The 19745-nt window shown below is 45.3% G+C and overlaps 1 protein-coding gene across 4 annotated transcripts in view; it reads left to right on the forward strand.

Annotated features, from left to right (window-relative positions):
- LOC141953010 (discoidin domain-containing receptor 2-like) overlaps positions 1-19745 on the forward strand; it is a 62239-nt gene that overhangs the window by 27662 nt on the left and 14832 nt on the right. For all 4 annotated transcript variants that reach the window (XM_074891199.1, XM_074891200.1, XM_074891202.1 and 1 more), the window contains exons 2-9: positions 1005-1142; positions 5434-5536; positions 7801-8029; positions 11675-11822; positions 12032-12137; positions 14852-15038; positions 18305-18551; positions 19565-19654. In XM_074891199.1, the coding sequence (XP_074747300.1) occupies positions 1079-1142; positions 5434-5536; positions 7801-8029; positions 11675-11822; positions 12032-12137; positions 14852-15038; positions 18305-18551; positions 19565-19654 (1174 nt within the window). In that variant the 5' untranslated portion in view covers positions 1005-1078. The remainder of the gene's footprint in view (positions 1-1004; positions 1143-5433; positions 5537-7800; positions 8030-11674; positions 11823-12031; positions 12138-14851; positions 15039-18304; positions 18552-19564; positions 19655-19745) is intronic.

The raw sequence follows: 19745 nt of genomic DNA on the forward strand, positions 1-19745 counted from the left end.
AGATCTTTGAGCTAATGGCATCTGATGCTCTTGCACGTATGCACTAGTGTAGTGATGGTCCCTTTTTTATCATCTCTTCCTTTACTAACAAATCCTAGCATTCAATTTTGCCTTTTTTACTACCACTCTGAGGATTCTTGAGCAAACACCCTCTGGTCCTGGCAACTTCTCATTTATTGATTTGTTCTGTTTTCTTTTCCTCTGACATTTCAATATGAGACAGAGCCTCTAACCTTCCTTCTGTAAAGCTGTCTTCCAGGATGGGAACCTCCCCAGGCTCTTTGTAGGACACAAAGAATTCACATAACTGCTGATATGACCTTGTGTTGCTTTAGGTGTTATCATGGCTTTCCACTGAAATTGCCAGTGTTTAAGCCCTTTGCTATTTTCCTTGTTTCCAAACAGGAAATTAAGTGTGCTTGCATGTGAGTGCACGTGCTCTTTTGGCAGCAATGTGGACATGTAGGGAGAGATTATTTTCACCTTGTTTTAGACATTTATCTTAAGGTTGTGTGACAAGTTCCAGAGTGCCCCCTTAGCTACTTGGAGTATACATCTGGTGCAGATAGAGGTGTGCATTGTGTGGACAAGCCCTGCTTGGGGAGCCTGCTTGGACTGTCCAGGTTCATTGTAGATGCAGCTTCAATACTTCTTAATATAATAAGAGAAGTGAAGAACGGATGGGGGAGAGATTCCTTTGCATTGGACTTGTTTAAGAGCATTTAAGAGAGTATGTCCACACAGTAGTCATGGCAGCTGAGCTCCTAAAAGCTGAATTATATTAATAGCTTTAGAGATGGTATGGGTAGTCAGGCAATTATTAGTTCTTCGCTAAGCCTCTGATCAGGGGATGGGTCAGAGAGTAGGGTTGAAGTCAAGACACTCTTGAAGGCGTGGAAGATTGCCCAACCCATCACGAGGCAATGCCAATATAGCAAGTCTGCAGCACAGAGAAGTTCTGTCTTTGGAGGACTCTTATCTTCTCTCTTTGCTTTGTCTTTCAGAAATGTAGATGGCAGCTGCTGTCTTTGAAGGACTCGTACCCATCTGACCCTGCGCAGCGCCTCCGATTGCTACCATGATCTTCTGCATGCTGCTGTTGGCCTCACTGCCTGAGCCGTCTGGCACCGAAGTCAACCCTGGTAGGGAGCTGCCAGGCTGGGAGAGCAGACTGATCTCCCACCCTTCATCTGCTCGTTCTCAGCCTTTCTTTGCCCCTCATGTTGAATGCATATGAATGGATTGAATGCACATAAATATAATCACTAATGTAGTTCCTGAATGTCCTCCTCTGGACTGAGATATCCAGTCTTCCTTGACAGCTGTGCTGGAGTGGGACACCTCTCCTGACAGTCCCAGGAGGGCTCAGGTGCATGGATATGCTCCTCTTTCTGCCCACCCAGACGGTCTGTGCTCTCAGCAGGCCTGTCTTGAGCTCCGATTATCCCTTCATCACTTTAACCACGTGGCCTGCAGAACAAACCTGACTCTCGACTGGCTTGGAGATACTGCGCTCACTGTGGAAAGCAAATTATCTGTTAGCAGAGCATAAGCCACAGCTCTCCAGCCAGCAAGAGGGATTCTGGAGAGAGAAGTATGGAAGGAAAAGTAGAAAACCCATCCTAACTTTGTGCCAGATAGGAGACAGGGATATGAGCCTGTGAGTCCCTGTGAAGGGTATGACTTCTTATCCTACAGGATTTGGCAAGTAATAATCATGATGAAGATGAGTAAGATAATTTGCAATATATTGCAGAAATCCCCATAGTGAGGTGGTTTGAGCTGGAGACAGTCTGTGAAATAAATGAGTCTAATGCTTTTCCAGCTTGGCTGAAGGTGTGGTGAGGCAGCCTGAGGGCCTTCGTTTGCTCTGCTGGCTCTGGCTCTGTCTGGAGCCCTTTGGCTGTGTCCGGCTCTGACCCTGCTCTGGCCTGTGGATCTTTGCAGAGGTTTGAGGTTGTGCTGTAACCAGCCAGAGGTGAAGCGAGGCCTGTGGGGGAGCTCAGCAGGCACTCCCTGTTACTCAGCTGTTCTCTGCACCATACACCCCCCAGCATGTCCAACTTTGAGCTGGGGCTACCTGCATCTCGTTCTGGTGCTTAAAAGCCAGTGGAAGAAGAGGGAAGATGGGAGCTAGTGGGTCAGTCATGCAGATTCCTTCTGGTGGTGGTAAGCACAGAATTTGGTACACCCAAAGGTGCAGGAGTAGCTCCCCCACCACCAGATCCTGGGAGGTGGGGTGGGCCCTGAGCACAGGGCTGTGGTCCCACACTCCTGCAGTAATCTTTTCCACCAAGAAGCAAGCATGTAGCTTTGCTCACACTTCTCAGTTCTGCCTGTGACTTCCTCAGGCAGCTTTTCATTCCCAGCTCCCACAGCTGCTCAGCTGCCTCTCTGGGGGCCATGTCCTGTTCTCACTCAGACTCCAGCACACCCGTAGCCCAACTGATGCTCCTCAGCTGCAGTGCCCACAGGCTCCGTTGATTATCGTGTCCTCCTGATCTGCTCCAGGAGTGGTCTGAAGCACCTCCTGCATTGCCTTCTAAATCAAAGGGGCTGTTCTGTGGATGATTTCAGACCTATGTGGGAAGGATCCTGTGGAGTCCTTCTGCCTAGCATCAGTTAGATGAGTTAGACCTCACTAACAGAGGTGAGCTGTGACATTCTTCTGAGCCTCAATGTATCCTGTCTGCCTGGCAGCTGAGTGTGTCCCTGAGTGTGTAGTAAAGGGTCAGGGATATCTGAGCAGGAGTCCTGGTGGCACCTAAACAGAACCCAAGGATGGCTTTGCTCAAGAGTATGTGCATTCTGGTGAGAGCCTCACGCTGCTTGTTTTGATGAAAGCAACGGCCACGTGTAGAGTGCATCCCTTGATGTCAGGGACACTCTGGCATCCATCTGCCAGCCCTGGTTTTGTGAACAAATGAGTTTGGTTAAGGACTGCAGTAAGTCCTGGTCTCCCAGAGTCCTTCCCAACTAGCTAGCTCTCCATCTGGCATTGCTGTAGGGTGTGCACTTGACCTTTAAATAAGTGTGACCAGACAGGACTCCCACTTTAGAATCACAAAAACACTTGCTGCTTTCAGATAACTCCACACTTCTGGAAAATCTTCAGATATTTACCCATAGTTCAGGAACATACTAGCTTTCCAGCAATAGATCAGATTGTACTGGTCTGTGGTGGGACAGGTAGGAGTGAAGACAGTCGAGGCTAGTTTGGGTTACTAAATTTACTGTTCAGTATCAGAGCAGGGTTAGAGCTCTTGGTTCGCTTTCAGCAGCCATAGTTGTCATGCTTGATCCCAATCAGACATCCCAGTTGCCTCCCAGTGAATTCTTCTGTAAACAGGCCTCTTAAGAAACCTCAGACATATGAATGACTGTTCTGGGTGAGACTAGAGGCCCATCCAGCTTGATGTCCTGACTCCAGCAGGGTCCCATCCCTGCTGGTCCTGGCAGAGTGCACAGCTGGGCGAGCACACAGCAGTGTTTTACCCAGGTATGCTCTCGGCTCACTGCAGTCAGCTGCTTGGGAGCTTTCTGAGCTAGCACTTGGGTGTTTGCTTGTGGTAGCTGTGAGTTTGTCTAGCTGATTTTTGAACCCATGTGAACCTTTGGCATTTGGAGTGTTTAATAGATTAAGGATGCATATGTTGGTTTTGAACTCTACTACCTGATCTTTTGATGCCTCCTGGTTCTTGTATTTTGAGAGACAGTGAGTAATTGTTCAGGATATAAATGATCTTTGTCATACTTCACTAATCTCTTTTATAATGATGGAGGCTGTTGGTCTTTCCTTTTGCATCATCTGTGTTGCCTTCTCTGCCTTTTGATGGGAGAAAGAAAGAATAAGAGCTCTAGTCCATATCTGACTGGCATCTGACCATGAATACAGACAGTGGTGTAATGGTGTTTTGTGGTTTTTGTATGTATTCCCATAATTGCTTTTTTCTGGTATCATCAGCAAACATTGTCACCTCACCATCCATCTCCTTTACAAGATTATTTAGGAATACATAGAACATCACACATTTGTTGATACTGTGCCTGAGAACAGCTGCAGCCAAACCTATTGGAACAACCTCTGTTTGCAAACATTTCTACACTGAAATCTGTCAGGCAGTTATTTGGTGGTTGTTTATTCTCTGTGGTGGTAACAGTAAGGTGGGTTTCATGCCTCTGTCTCTTCTTGTAGCTTCTGAACCTGGTGAACAGCTTTATCCAGGTACAAGGGTAGCAGTCCTGAGATACAGAGATGAGGAAGACACCCAAGGCAGTGCCCTCGCTGGGGGAAGCGGTGAGGGTGCCAGCCGACACGTGTGCCACTCGGGAGTGACTGGAGCATGTGCTGGCACTTGCCCGTGTCACTGCAGACAGGGCAGGAGCTGGGGCTGTTACGGTGGGGCTGCTGTGAGCTCAGAGGGCAGAGACCAAAAATCTATAGGGAAGTTCATTTCCTTTTTTTTTCTGGGACATCACTGAGTATGTTTTTCGTTTTTTAATTGTTTCATGATTTAATCCCATTTAACTTTTTAATCTGTTGTTGATGTCAGTCTGACAAAAATATCTTGCTTGCCTGTTTTGAATACTGAGCCTTAATGAATGCATTAAGATTCTGAGTTTTCTGAAACATCTCTAATATTCCAAGACACGTTTAAAAACTTGTGTCAGGGGAGAGAGCTTGGCCAGCTTGGATTTATAAGCTACATCTGCGCTGTCTTTGGTGTACTGAGCTGTACTGAGCTTGTAGAGCTCCGTGGCTTGAACCAGTTGTGTTTGTACTCCCTGGAGGCACCAAGTTTGAGAATCTTCTCATGGCTGGAGAGAAATGCTTGTCCCACTTGAGGCTGGAGGCAGGGAACAGACCAGGATGGGGCAGTGTGGATGCTCAGGGGCTTGTGCTCAAATGTAAGCTCTAACCTGCAGTGACATGACAGAGCAGGTGCTTCCATAAGCAAGTCTAGTCATCTGTAATAGAAGCTGTTTAACTTCTCACTTGTTACTGGACTAGTGAAAAGAATAATTGATCCTATTTGAATGTAAGTCAAGCATCCAGTTTATTCCAGAAGAAGAAGAAGAAAAATCTTTAACCAATGCTTCCTTTTTATGTCACATAATTTTTCATTGTAAAATAGGTCCATGCAACCAGTAACACTAGTATGGTTTTGGATTTCATGTTCTTAAAATATTTCTTTGTAAAGTTTTTGCCTTGCCAGGACTCTGCTGAATGATACTAACTGGGAGTGTATTTCATACTTATAATTTCAGTTTATGGTAATTATGAAGTATTTAATCCTTTTTATTTGCATCCTCTATTTTATCATTGTCTTGTTTATTCCCTGGGCATGATAGCATTTTGATTAAACTTGTCTGGCAACTTAGAAATAATTAGTACTGATACCTTTTTTTAACTGCTTGTGTTCCCATTTTCAGCTATATGCCGCTACCCTTTGGGTATGCATGAAGGGACGATACGAGATGAAGACATCACTGCTTCCAGCCAGTGGTACGATTCCACAGGACCCCAGTATGCACGGTAGGTTAATCTCTGGCAAAAAATCTAATCCTTTTTTTCTCCTAGATATCCAATATGTGATTGAGGAAGAAGTTCCCTCACCCTTAAAGGAACCTGTTTAACTTGTTTGCTGCTTCTGTATTAAATCTAATTAGTGCATAGTGAAAGACCAAGAGGCAGTGGTCATAGTCCCAAGCTGTAATATAGGAAATTCTGACTGAATATTAAGGAAAAAAAAAAAATCCTTCCCCATGAGAATGAACTGGTGGGACAGGCACCCAGAGAGGTGGTGATGTCTCAGTGTTTGGAGACTTTCAGGACTTGGCTGTACAAGGCCTTGAGCAACACACTGTTGCTTTGGAGTTAGCCCTGCTGTGAGCAGGAGATTGGACTAGAGGCTTTCAGAGGTTGCTTCCGACCCTCATCTCTTCCTGTAGTTCTGTGAATAAATCTCTAATGGATTTGTGACTTACAGGTCAGCTAGGGACAGTGCCCCTGGGAGTCTTGTAGAGCGCTTTAAATAATAGGAAATCATTTATGAGGATGAACTTTTCAACAGCATCCTATTGAGGAAATGGGCTGTGTCCACTTTGACTCAAAAACCTGGAAACTGCAGACTTAAGGAACTGTTAAAAAGCAGCTGAAGAAATTTCTTTCAATGTCAAGTAGTACTACTACAGTCTCTCTCATAAGCTTGTTTTTTCACTTTTTTTGTCATTTCATTTTGCTCAAAGCTACTAACTGATGATTTACAAAATACTTACAAATGTAAGTTTCCTTAGAATTGTTTATAATGATGACCAAACATTCCTACAGTTTTGGTGCAAGTCAGATACTAATTTCAGGTTAACTGTGATACTTGCATTTTTATGGTGAATTTGGGCAGTCCAAAAGGATAAAATTCTACTAGTGTTTGATTTCTTTTTTTCAGTCTGTGGTAGAGCAAAGATGCTAAGTGTTGTGTGTTTTAATGGAGTTTGAACAAGCCTGGGGGTCTGAAAGCTGGGAGACTTGTTTTGTTCTCCAAGGTGTGGCTTATCTTCAGTTCTGCAAATACTTCAGGCATCACTTGCCATCTGCTACCATCATCTCTTTGCCAGGGCAGCTGGATGTCCGCAGGGTAAGACATGAAGACGCCCTCTAGCTGACTTCATTTTGTGAGAGGTCACAGTTTGTCCTGTGCAGATGTCTGTCCCTGCCATTTCACAGTTGCCCTTCTTGCATTTCTAATAACTTCCCTTACTTGCCACTTCACCATGAGAAAGTCTCACACAAACCTGAGACAAATATCTTCTCTAGCCTGTGCCTTGACCTTCAGTGTCTCCTTCTGGGTACTGCCTGCCTTGATAGATGGGGGTTGGGACTCACCAGTCCCATCAGTTAGAGATGGGATAGCTGTCTGAAAGACAGGGGCACTTCAAGGGCTTGCTGTTTGCTAAGAAATCCCTGTTGCTAAAAAGCCCACATGGTCTTGTTGTGTCTGGATAAATCTTTCACATTGAAAACTCACCACCTTGTGGCTAGCAGGGCTAAGCCTACAGAAGCCTAGGTAAGGCAGGGCTTCCTCTAGTGGCTCCACCTGCTGATTTCTGAAGCACTCTGCTCGGCGTGCAGTCTTCAAGGATAAAAGCCTTAATCTTTGCAGGTGGTGCCACAATGTTCAACTTCGAAGCAGAGACCCTTCACGCTGTACACCTAGCAGTGTCCTGCACAAGCAGCTCTGAATGAAGAGGATGTGAAAGATGTGTTAAGATTTGTATTTGTACATATATTTATGTAAATATATATATATTATGTAAATATATAATTTGTAAATGGGCAGAACTTTTATTTCTAAAATGTATTTTAAGATAGCTCCTCTTTGTGCTTTAGAGCTGTAGGAGGTGGTCAAGCAGAGGTTCAGGCCTCACTGTATGGGGTTTAGAAGTGAGTATGCACTTTACCAGCAAGGTGCTAAAAAGCATGCAGTATGCAGTTACCTGCTGAGTAGCTTAGTTGTTTCTGTGTGAATGTATGCGTCTGGGAAAGAAATTACTTCTAACAGGTAATGAAATAGAAATGAAAGAGTTGTTTTGAACAGGGCAAAACTGTCTGCAGGACTCTAAATCTAAACTGACCATCACCCCAAAGGGGAGAGGTATTTGGCAGCCAGCTGTCAGGTCTCACTTGCTGATTTGTTTTCTTTCTCCCAATTCGCAAAGTTTCAAGGTGTTTCCTCAGTTACTGGGAAGGCTGGATCCTTGGAAGTGACTTTTTTTTTTTAATGTGTGTGGTTTTCCCCTCAGGTTACAAAGGGAAGAGGGGGATGGAGCCTGGTGTCCGGCTGGCTTGTTGCAACCAGAAGATGTACAGTTCCTTCAAATTGACCTGCACAAGCTCTTTTTTATCACCTTGATTGGGACTCAGGGACGGCATGCTCGTGCCACAGGCAAAGAATTTGCCCGGGCTTACCGACTTGACTATAGCCGCAATGGAGAGCGCTGGATCTCCTGGAAAGATCGTCAGGGCAGGAAGGTGAGTGTAGCAGGAGCTGAATCCTGGAGCATGCCAGCAGTCAAGTCATAGAGAACTAAACTGTAGAAGGCACGTCCTCTACATACTGCTTAGTGCATCGTACTTTATCCTGACTTCTCTGTCAGGCATTCAGCATCCTCTGCCTTAGTCCTGTGTTTGCTGTGACCTTGGACTATTATTCCCCTGATCTGATCCCCCAAATCATTGCCGTGACTGAAAACTGTGGCTCTTCTCTACCTTTCTGTCCATGGTCAAAACATCATGTGAATGTCCCTCTACTAGCCAGACACTTGCTTCTAAATTGGAAGCTGCAAAACAGATGCCTGCTTTGTGATTAAAAAAAGGGAGGGGGTGGCTGGGAATGGAAATGAGTTTCTGGATGTCTGATGGCAGTTTGCAATGTAGGGAGCAACGAGGAGGAAGGAGTTTAGAGGGTAGGAGAGGTGTGCTGAGCACACACACTCAGAGAGGCTTCCCAGCTCACCACAGGTATCTCCTGCTATCTGCAGACTTGAGCACACAGCTCAGTGCTGGCTGTGCTCTGGTCATGGCTTATCCTTTGTTAAACTTCCCCTGGGAAGGAATCCCCTTCTCTCACCTGCAGCTCGTCTGACCTGATCACCCTGCCTCAGCCTGGCTTGTGGAGTCTGAAGACCTAAGTAAGACTAGAAAGGTCCTGGGTGTGGTGATGTTTTCTTGCACTGGGGGTGCTTTGGAAGTCACAGTGGGGTCTGTATTGCAGTATTATGTAATAGCTTCTAGCTTGTTAATGAATTATTTGCTCACTCAGACCTTTCATTGGCTATTTGGCCATTACCATTATCTTGCTTGTCCCTCACATTTTGGTGTGTGCTACAAACACTGTTTGCAGGATGGGAGGGGAAGTTTAAGCTCCATGGGGCTGTTCATTGTCAGTACTTTCTTAGGTGAAGTCGGTTTGCATCTTGAGTTACCCCAGGATTCCACTGGTTAGACTGTCCACAAGTAGCTAAGTGCTTTTTGTCTCCCACCCCAGTCCTGTGCAGAGCAGTGTTCTCAGGCACTCAGGACTGTAGTGTCATGTGTTACAGTTTAGTGTGGGTCAGTTTTTGCAAGATCTCTCAGGCCGTAATAAGGTAATGAGTATGTATTCAGCTCTGTATGATGCTATAATTTGAGCCATCATTTATTCTGCTCTGTATATGTGGAAGTCCACATATATTCTGTCAGTGTGTATATGTGTTCCCCATCACATGAGACCAAAAAGTTTTTTCCTTTCTGGTATCCTTAGAGAAGATGCTTCTGCTCCTCTGCTCCCGCTGTTCTGGACACACACAATGGGATGCAATTCCTGCCATTTCAGCTCCTCTGAAAAATGACTTTCCATAAAACATATTTTTCAGAATGTGTCACCAGTAAGGGGCAGATTCCATTAGTGAATCTATATTTCAGAAGCACTGCTGTCTGGTCAAATAATTTGGTAAAAAAGTCCTGTAAAATCATTCAAACCTTGGAATGAGATGCAAGATCCTAATTGACTTATTTGTATGCATTAGGAAGGCCTCTTCCAGTCCCACAGTTGATAGATGCCCAATCACTGATATTTCAGAGCGTCACTCTGAGCCCGTCTTGGCATGTCTCCGTCCAAGGGGATCACACAAATGTTTCAGTCAAACCCCTTCACTGTGCTGCTAAGTCTGACATGTAGCACATGCTGCTCCTCACCAGGAAAGTCACCTGCAGCTTTAATTTGCTCAGTGAAGGCGAAGAGTCAATTTGGTGTCCCCTTGTCTCTGACACCCGTTAAGGATGGTCCTCTCCGTTGGCACTAATGTTGCATGGCGCAGCGCTGTTAAGTCTTGGTCCCTCATCAGCTTCTGGTATCAGTCACCTGCAGTTGTTTGTCAGCAGCACCACTTCGTTCTTGCCATTGGGAACACTGGCATCAGTAGTGGCCGGGTCTGAAAATTGGTGCTGAGTTTGTTCACACACAGCTGATCCGCTTCGGGGTTTTTGGCCCTGAGAAGCTGCGTGCTCAATAGCAGCAACCCCACCTTGTGGAGGTGCTGTGTAAAGAGCATCTTCTCTTCTGCTTCTCTCAGAAGAGGTCTGTGCAGGAGAGGCAAAACTGCCAGCTCTTCCACTACAGAGCTGGTGTAAAGGTACCTGCTTCTGAGGGGGATGGCTGAAGCTTTCTTCCTCTGTCCAGCACTGTCCATCTGGGACTTCTTGGCTTGACATATCTGTGACCTCAGATTCCCTGACAAATGGTCAACTCCAGAGGATCTGTCCAACTTCTGTGATGCAGATGTGAGATATTCTGCCATATGCTGTCTCCTCTTGGGTTTTATCTCCTATCAGCAAGGTGTTGTGGAGCCATCTTAGGTGGCTTCCAGGTCTCCTGTCTTAGGCCATCTGACAGCTGAAAGGGTTAATTGCTGTCACTTGGTTCCTGAAGACAAGGATTACTTCTGCGTCCCTACTTCATTAGAAGAAATCACGGGTGTTTTTCCTAGGAAGAGAGATATTAAGAGGCTGCAGATTAAAAGCAGAAGAGGATGAGGAAGCGAGCTTACTTTTTGACTTTCCTTCTGTTTTCTTTGGTCAGCTCCTGGGACTATGCACCTTTGCAGAGCTGTCCAGCCAGGTGCAGGAAACTTTCACAGCTATCCTGGTGCAGCCCAGTAGACCACCAGATGTGACTGGTTCTTCAGGGAGATGCAGTCCTTTGAGTGGTTTCTTTTTGTGGTACAGTAAAGTCTTTCACTTCTCAATGGACTCTCCAGCCACACTCACTCTGGAGATCTTCCTTGCTGTCATGAAGAGGAAGCCACCTTTTCTCCCTTTTTGGCCTCCCTCATCTTTTAAATTGCCTGTTCATCAACAATTGCAATCTATGTGGTCTTTTGGGTAACCTCAGCCTCTGATTCATCCTTCCCACTGATAGCATCTTTGAACAGGAGCCCTCAGGCTTGTAATTCAGACTTTTGATATCAAAAGTGTTCTTATTTTGTTTCCATAAGTCCAAATCCTTTCCAGAAAATCTCTTGGGTACTTTGTGTCCAATGCTGGGGGATTGACAGCTTCAGCTGTTTCCACAGACTGACTGTCAAAATAAATAGTGGATTGTTCCCAGAACCAGAGTGAAACCAAGGTGAAGGTGAAAGTCCCTAGCAGGATGGGGTGACTGACAGTGCTCAACACTTCAGTTCAAGACATCTGCTGTGCACCACAGGAATTTTGTTGGCTTATAGAGAAAGGACATCAGGACCCTCCGCCAGGTAACTAGCGATGAGGGCAAGTGCTCAGTTACCTGTTGTTAGGATGTACATGGATACTCGCTTGAAGAAAGAAATGTTACGTACGAGTAACTGGAGCTCTCTGCAACATATAGTACCCATGTACATTCATGTCCCACCTGCCTTTCTCCTCTCCCTCAGAGTACTGTCTGGTATGGGTCTGCAGCGGACAGGAGGTGCAATGGCAGCACCTTTCACCCTGTAAGCCACGTACCAGGTAGGAGGAGGGGAGCAGCAGCAGCTAACCCTCTGCAGCTACTGCATGGGACAGCTTCCCCAGTCTCAAATGATGGGGTGCAAGTACACCACTGTACAAAGGAGCAGCACAACAGGGAGAAGTTGCTGCTAAGGATCTCTCTTTCTCCAGGTGATCCAAGGCAACATCGATACTTACGACGTGGTCTTGAAAGATCTTCGGCCTCCCATCATTGCACGTTTTATCCGGGTGATTCCTGTGACGGAGATGCCAATGACTGTCTGTATGAGGGTGGAGCTCTATGGCTGTGTCTGGTATGGTAAGTAGCAATTTCCATGCTTGTCACTGGAAAGTAGTCCTTACACAACGCTGACTGGGACGCACCTGCGTCCCCACGTATGCAGAGGGAATCCCAGGCCCACGGAACTGCTTCTGTTGGTCTACATCATAAATAAAAGGATCGTATGGACAGAGATGATGGAAGGCTGCTGCTGCTGTATTTCTGAGGTATATGGCCTTCTTTTTTAGATGGTTTGGCATCCTATAGCATCCCTGAAGGAGGGACAATAGCGGCTCCTGGCTTCCCCATCGTTTATCTGAATGACTCGACCTATGATGGCTACCAGGAGCGCAGGTGGGAGAAGTCGTCCTATTCTCTCTCGGTCACTGTGCAAATTATCTCTTCTTTCCTACTTACCCTGTCACTAGTATCTTGTATCTCAAACACTTCTTTGAGACCTCCAGAACGGCAGGTTAGCCTACTAGTTCTCCAAAGCATTGTGGCTTTGTTATTCCAGGCCCTTTGACAGGTTGTTAGTTTCTCTTAAAGGAGGGCATGGGCTCGGGATGCATCAGATTCATTTTCCCCAGCTGACAAAGGCTGGCAGGAAAGAAGTAATTTTTTTGTTATTGGAAGTTGTTGCTGCTTCTCTTTAAAGAGAAGACTGTGTCCTTATACAGCTAAGTGCTGTCTTTGTTCATAGCTTCCATGTTTACATGATGTGATGACACAGTCCTGATGTGTCTGGTTGCCCTAAAGCCCTCATCACTCTTGGTCTTTAATTGTGCTCTTCATTACACTGATTTCTTTGTTGGTTCAGGTATAGCCTTCAACTGTTGTTGTTACTGCAGATCATAAGGTGCTGCTACTCTTCTGTTGCCCCAGATTGGAGTGGGAGAGCTGGCTGGACCTTCTACCTATGCAGTCCCAGTGTCCCTGGAGCAGATGAAGGTCCTTCCCCTCTTCATTGCCTTTGTTGCTTCTGCAGTTTGATATCTGAAATGCATTCTCTAGCAGACTGCATCTTAAACTGTTGCAGGAGGTCTCCAGGGTAAACTAGGCATCCGAGAAAGTGCACAACACCTGAACTCTAGGCCTGCACTTGATACCTGTGAGCTTCTGGACAGATTTGAGATATTGTTTTTGAAAACAAAGCTCTCACGGACTTGAAACAACTTGGAAAACTGCATCACTCCCTGTGAGAAGCTCTAGGTCAGCAGAGGCACCACTGCCAATGTGGTATGAAAGGAAGGTGGCTGATTACTCACTATAAAGATTTCTTGGGTATGATGCTTTTCCAATTTGGAGTCAAAAAGCCTCCAGTAACTGGATTTTGACAGCTCATTACAAGGTCTGTTAATTTTTCACATCACTGTGATCAGTTAGGGTGGTATGTTACTGAAATTTTGAGGTGTGTCTGGTTTACCCAATAGTTGACTTTCTTGGAAGGAGAATTCATTAGGAGTCTGTATCTGAAATGTTAAATAACTGGCCGAACTTTCAGACATTTGGTGTGACCACTTTCTTTGCTATAAATACAGATTTGAGTGTGTCTCTGACTTGAAACCTCAGGCAAACTTAGGCATGGGTAGTCTCTTGAGGCAGCATATCCCTGCCTGTGCAGGAATGTTCCTAATAAGTGATCTGACAGTGTCTCTTCAGTGACCTGGTGTCATCCATTGACTTAAGGTGCTTTTATTATATGTTCTGTTTCATTTGTCATTAATGTCCTGAAAATTTTTAATGTTGCCTAAATTTTTTTATGGTTAAAGGTGATTTTTATAAACCTATTTGTGTTCTATCACGCTGGAGGTTAAAATAATGGGATGGAAAGTACATTCTTCATGCTCGTAGGATGTTGCAAGATACCGGGCAACAATGTCTTTATATGTTAGTATCTGATGCTTTCAAACTGCATTGATATAGTAGGAATTGGATATTTAAAAATAAAAAAAGTTTATGTGCAGAAAGATGTAGGTGTTGCACTTGGCTGTCCAGCAGTAGCTTAGGAAGCTGAGTCTGCTGGGGCGTGTCAGGGAGCTACAGATGTAGGCACAAAACCCAACGTGCTAAGCAAGGAGTCTTTCAAACTACTTAACCTCTAGGTCATGTGCCTGGCCAGGAAGCAGGAGTCTGCCTCTTCCAGCTGTTAATCCTGTTTTGGAGTTCAAAGGCATGCATACCTGTGCAAATTCCAGTGGCAGGAGCCTCACCTGGAATGGACTTGCAGAGCTTCCGTGTATGTAGCAGCAGCCCGCCCGGGTTACAAAGTCTGCCTAGAGGCAGCTGAATGAAACAAGTCCAGGGAGCAAGTTCAGGCACTAATACAGCTGAACTGTTTGCACTTTCCCTGCTACAGGACAAGGGACATCCCAGGGATGGCTCCTGGAAGGCAGGTGGGTCCGGAGTGTACCACATCTGGCATCTTCTACTGTGGGACAGTGCTGGAAAACTGTGTAGTGGGCTCTGCACTCTCAAATAGGAAGTGGAATGAGGCAGGGTCCTGGGCGAAGAGTCTGATCAGCCTTGGAAGTGGAGCCGATAACGCTCTCCTCTTGCACAAGGAGCAATGCCAGAAATGATCCCAGTTAGAACTGGCTGGGGCTGGGTGAGCTGCCCGTGGTCTCACTGTTCTCTTTCCTGCTTTTCTGTGCCTGCCTGCAAAACTTTCCCCCCTGGTTCCCCCAGGACAGGATGGAGCAGTGTTCCTCCCATGCAGCTCCATGGTGGAATGCTGCAATTAAAGCTCTCTGTTTGGAGACCGTACAGTGTCATTTTCTGTAGTCTCAGTTTTCATTCTTAAGAGACTCTGCTCGTAGCTTGGCTTTGCTGTCAGTGCTTGATATCAAGGCAAAAACTTCTGCCTTTTCCCAAGCGGGGAAAGGTTTTTGAAAGCCCAGCCTGAGCAAAATAAAGGTGATGTTGCATAAGAACAGGGAATGAGTTCTTGTCCAGGATGGGTTAGGAGTAAATAATGTTTTCCCAATACCAGTTGAAGGACCCACGTGCTTTCACATTTGAGGTCTCCTGGCTGGTATTCTGCCTAACTGTTGGCTCTTTCTTGCTAGGCACTTGTACGGCGGGCTGGGCCAGCTGACAGACGGCGTGCTGGGACTGGACGACTTCACACAGAGCCACCAGTACCGCGTGTGGCCAGGCTACGACTATGTTGGCTGGAAGAATGAGAGCTTCAGCACGGGCTCTGTTGAAATGGAGTTCCAGTTTGACCGACCACGGAATTTCACCTCCATGAAGGTAGTCAGCGTTGTCCCTCTCTAGCAACCTGGGCCAGGCTTTGGGTCTGGGTGCTTCCAGATTGCCCCTTTGGGTCCTCTTCCCAAAGCAGGAGGATACAAGGTGCCTGACAGCAGAGTCCACCACAGGCAGAATTTGAGCAGATGTCCCAAGCTTGCCAATGTAGAAAGGTGAAGCAGGGGAGCACTTGCCTCTCCAGATCTCAGACACTCTCCTTTCAGTATTTGGCTTCAAGGAATAAAAAGCAGACACCTGAAGCAGTGGTTAGGCAGCTGAGATGGATTTAGGATGTAGACTGCTTACTGTCTAGGGGCTGCCTGACCCTTGAGGTAAAGGAATGTGGTTGTGCTTCCATCTTGACCAAGAATTTCTCTGGATGCCTCAGTCTGTGCTTGTGCTGTGGGAAATTACTTAAACACACAGGAAAAGGATGAGCTGAACTTTGAGTCTGTAGTAAACAGCAGAATCTTTTAAAAAGGATTGGTGGCTTTTCTTGTAGATATTTCAAATGAAGGAGAACCCACCACATCCTTAAGTAAATTGTTTTGGTGGTTACTTACCCTAGTTTTATTTTGTCTATTTTTAACTTCCAACCATTGGCTCTTAGCCTGCTTTTGCTGGCAAAAATAAGAATCCTGCCTTCTCAGAAATTTTCCTGCTTCTACACTGTGATTAAACCACTCTCTTAATCTTTACTTCAGTAAACTAAGTTGGCTGAACTTCTCAGTGCCTTCCCTCTGAGATCCAGGGTAATTTTTGTAGCTGTTTTCCAATCCTTTCTTTCTTTGCCAGTGCTCTTTTGGAGGTATAGAAACTGGAACTGGATGCAGGGTTTCCATCAAACTACATAAAAGAATGGTACCAGTTTCCTGCTTTTGGACGATTCTTCTTTGTTTATGGATCTTGTGATCATATTAGTCCTCCTAGCCAACGGACAGGGAGCCAGTGATCATTAGGACGTTGGTATCATGCTAAAAGTCGGTTCAAAGTTACTGGCGTCCAGCATAAAAGTCCAGTGCAGAAAGCATCACTTTACATTTGTTCCGAGTGCACTATCCTGAAATGAGTCAGTCCTGAAAACCTCAGATTATTTTAGGAAACTTTGATTTTTTTTTTATTTTTTTCTCCCCCATTTAATTGATTTTATTGCTAGTAATTCTGCTGTCTCCTTCAGATTATTGAAAAAGGTAGCAAATAACCTTGAGCTGGGAATACATGCTTGTTAGAAAAATGCCTAGAGAAGAATTTGTGCCTTAAAATTTGTAAGACTTACTAGTTGACAATTTTTAATCAAATTAATATCATTCATGAGTTCATACTATGCTAATATAGGAGTCAGATGTTATAATGAGTAAATCAAACGCCTTACCAGAGTCTGTCATGTAAACACAGCCATCCTGATCAACCAAACACATAAGCTCATAAAAATAGCTGCTTCATCTAGTAATTAATTATAAAGCTGTATTGATTAGCATAAGTTATTCTTCATTACTTACTGAATGTTGCCTGTTCCAGCTTTACATTATTTTGTACAGGCTAGATGGTCTGTAAATACTTGATGTCTTCATACCTGTTAGCTTTATTCCAGTCTTCCAGTTTCCAAGAAAGTATTAAAAATAAATGTTAGTAAATACTGCAACTGCATTGCAAATTCCTTAGGCTTGCATATTATAAAATTGGACTTTAGTAGGTGGTGTTTGAAACAGAAAGTATCTCTGTATCAGTCCAAGATGTGAACATAGCCAGCTCATGTCCAGATATGTCACCAGTGGTATATTGCAGGCGTCAGGCTTCCCTGCTTGTTATGGATGACTATCTCTCCTTATTGAATAATGTCAACTAAGCTTCATCTGTTCCTAATTATATGCAAATACCCTTCTTTTGTCTTTTTACTGCTCATCAGGCCTGTCATCCTCATTACTGCTTCACTGCTGTTCACTGCAAGACCTTGCAGAAGCCAAGCAATTAATAGGGTTCAAAGCTGCACTTAGTTTGGAAACTGTTGTTGTCACAGTTGCTAATACTCCACAGCCATTAGGAAATAATTTCTAGAGTTGCTAGGGAGGGTCAGACCACCATGGCTATGGAAATGGAGTAGACTGAAGGGATACTGAAGACTTTAAGGGTCACCTTATTCCTTCTGGTTCCTGGTTGCTGGCCACAGTGCCAAGACGCTGTGGTCCAGAGCTTCAGGACTGCATGGCAGAAGTTCTACTGTCATGTTTGTTTGAAAAGGTGCAGGGCAAGATTTGTATCAAGGACAGACAGCGGCACAGCATAAAGGATCCTTACAAGCCTTGTCCCTCTTCATGAAGCCTGCTTCCTGGGGAGTGCTGGAGGCCTGGGAGAGTGCCAGGTGTTTGGTGTTGAGGGGTCTGCAGTGCTGCAACCCAGGAAGGTGGAGATGTCACTTTTATGCTGGAGCCTCTTGGTTTGGGTGGAGCCCAAGAGCAGGAAAGGAGAAAGTTGCTACCAGCTCATAGGAGAGTAAAATAAACCTCCCAGATACAGAGGTGCAGTCAGCCTGAAAGCAGTTTGAACTGTTTAGTCTGAAAGAGGACTATGTGGAGCTGTAACTCAGAGATGAGAGAGGATGCCTTTTAGTGAGATGTTAGCCTGGCAGCATAGTGATTGCCGTTTAAATTCCAGCATCATTAGTTAAACCAGTGGTGTCATTGCAGCAGGGACAACCTGATGATGAGCCACCAGGAGAGGCTGATGGATGCAGGCTTACACAGTGGTTTTCCTAAAACTTAGATCCTCAGTTAGTCTTCAAGGTGCAACCACAGCAGGAGAGCTGCTGTATGTCAGGGGAATATCTTCTTGAGCTTTTACCATTTTCATAAAAAATAGCTTAAACTACAGATGCTGAAGGCTTTCTGAAGGAGACTAGAGCCCAGGTAGGGTTTTTCTTTCTTAGGATATATAATCAAGGAGAATTGGTCTGTGAGGCTTCAAATTAGTACAGAGTTTGTTCTGATTGATTTTTATATGGGCCTTTTGAAGAGCCTGCCAAAACTTGACCATTAATGTAGCTTTTGCATGTAAAATTAAGAGCTATTTCAGAATCACTTTTTGCACAAAAGTTCTCGTTGCACACAAGTGGCTGGAGCTTTACTGGAACAAGTCACTCATTCTGGGTTAGGAGTATTCATAAAGGGAGATATTAGAAATAGAAAATCTTCATGAACAGAAAATCCCTGAGGCTTGATTTAGGCTTCGGTAAATCTTCCTCCTGTCTGATTTGTCTGTTCTCTTCTTCCTAGGTGCACTGTAACAACATGTTTTCCAAGGGGGTGAAGATCTTCCAGAAAGTGGAGTGTCTGTTCAAACCACGCCTGATTGCAGACTGGGAGTCCGAACCTGTTGGAGTGGCAACTGTCTTAGATGACAAAAACCCCAGCGCTAGGTTTGTGACTGTCCCCCTCAATCAGCGCGTGGGTAAAGCCATACTTTGCCGCTTCTACTTTGCTGACACCTGGATGATGATGAGTGAGATTTCCTTCCAGTCAGGTGAGTATTCCTCCAGTCAAGCAGATCTGGTGAGGTACAGAGAGCAAAAGAGATGGCGTGGAGGTGCAGGACAGGTGGGGTTAACATGAGTGTGGGGCTACATGATGGGAAGGAGGTAATAGAAGTACTGAAAGGGTTGGAAGGGCAATGCAGGGACAGAAAGATCCAGTGTACAGTGGATGCTTTTCAGGCTGATACTGATGCACATCTGCAGAAGCATAATCAGGGCAACCAAAAACTGGACTATAGAGCATGTCTTCTTTTTGAGATAGTTGCCTGCAGGTTATAGGATTGAGTTTTACTTCTTTTTACCAAGTATTTCATTATGAATAGTTTAAGTATATCTACAGGTAATGATCAAGGTAGCAGATTATGAAAAATAAGAGGCTGACTTTCTTTTTCTCAAGTTTTAACTATGACACAGAAGTCAGTGTCATGAGGTGCTTTAAAAGGCCCTAGAAGGGAACAGACAAGAGTCTTGGAGAGAACAGCCAGCACTGACAGTGAAGTGATCTGGCTAGAGCGTCCTACTCAAAGGTCCCTGATCAGCTATAGTGAGAGGAAATTCCTCTGGAAGGAATACTCTGATTGCAGCTGCTTGCTTATCTCGCTGATGGCAGCCTCTCCTGGCTACCCTCTGTCACATGGGACTAGGCAGACTCTTGGTCTAGCCTGGGGTGGTGATTCTTATAATCATGCTAAAATGAAAAAAAAAAAAAAAAAACCACCCAAAAAACAAAACTGTTGCTCTGGCCAAGCTCGGGGGAGGGTCCTGCACATGCTGGTGGTTTGGTCAGGATGTCCATGCTGCTCATTGTAGAGGCTTGTTACTGCAGGTGTGCTGGGAAGTGCTGTGTGAGCAGGTGTCTCTGCTCATGCTGTTTGTGACCTGCTGCATGGGTCTTGTCCCTGTCCTGCTTGGGAAGGCCGGGGCGATGGCTGGGAGTGCACTGACTGCTGGCAGGAGCAGGGAGGTTGTTTGTTGGACTGACACCTTCCTTTCCCTTCCACAGACATGGAGAGCGTGAATCCTAATTTCGTTACGGTAGCTACAAGCACAACAGATCTGCAAACAGAGTGCAATGTCACCGAGGGGACCTGGGGTAAGGATTCTGTCACTTAGCTGTGCCAAGGGCTCAGGTGTTGGGGGATTTCACAGTAACATCCTCATCAGCGTGGTCACTCCCTCTATTT

The sequence above is a fragment of the Strix uralensis genome, chromosome 21 (genome assembly GCF_047716275.1).
Source record: "Strix uralensis isolate ZFMK-TIS-50842 chromosome 21, bStrUra1, whole genome shotgun sequence".
Taxonomy (NCBI): Eukaryota; Metazoa; Chordata; class Aves; order Strigiformes; family Strigidae; genus Strix; species Strix uralensis.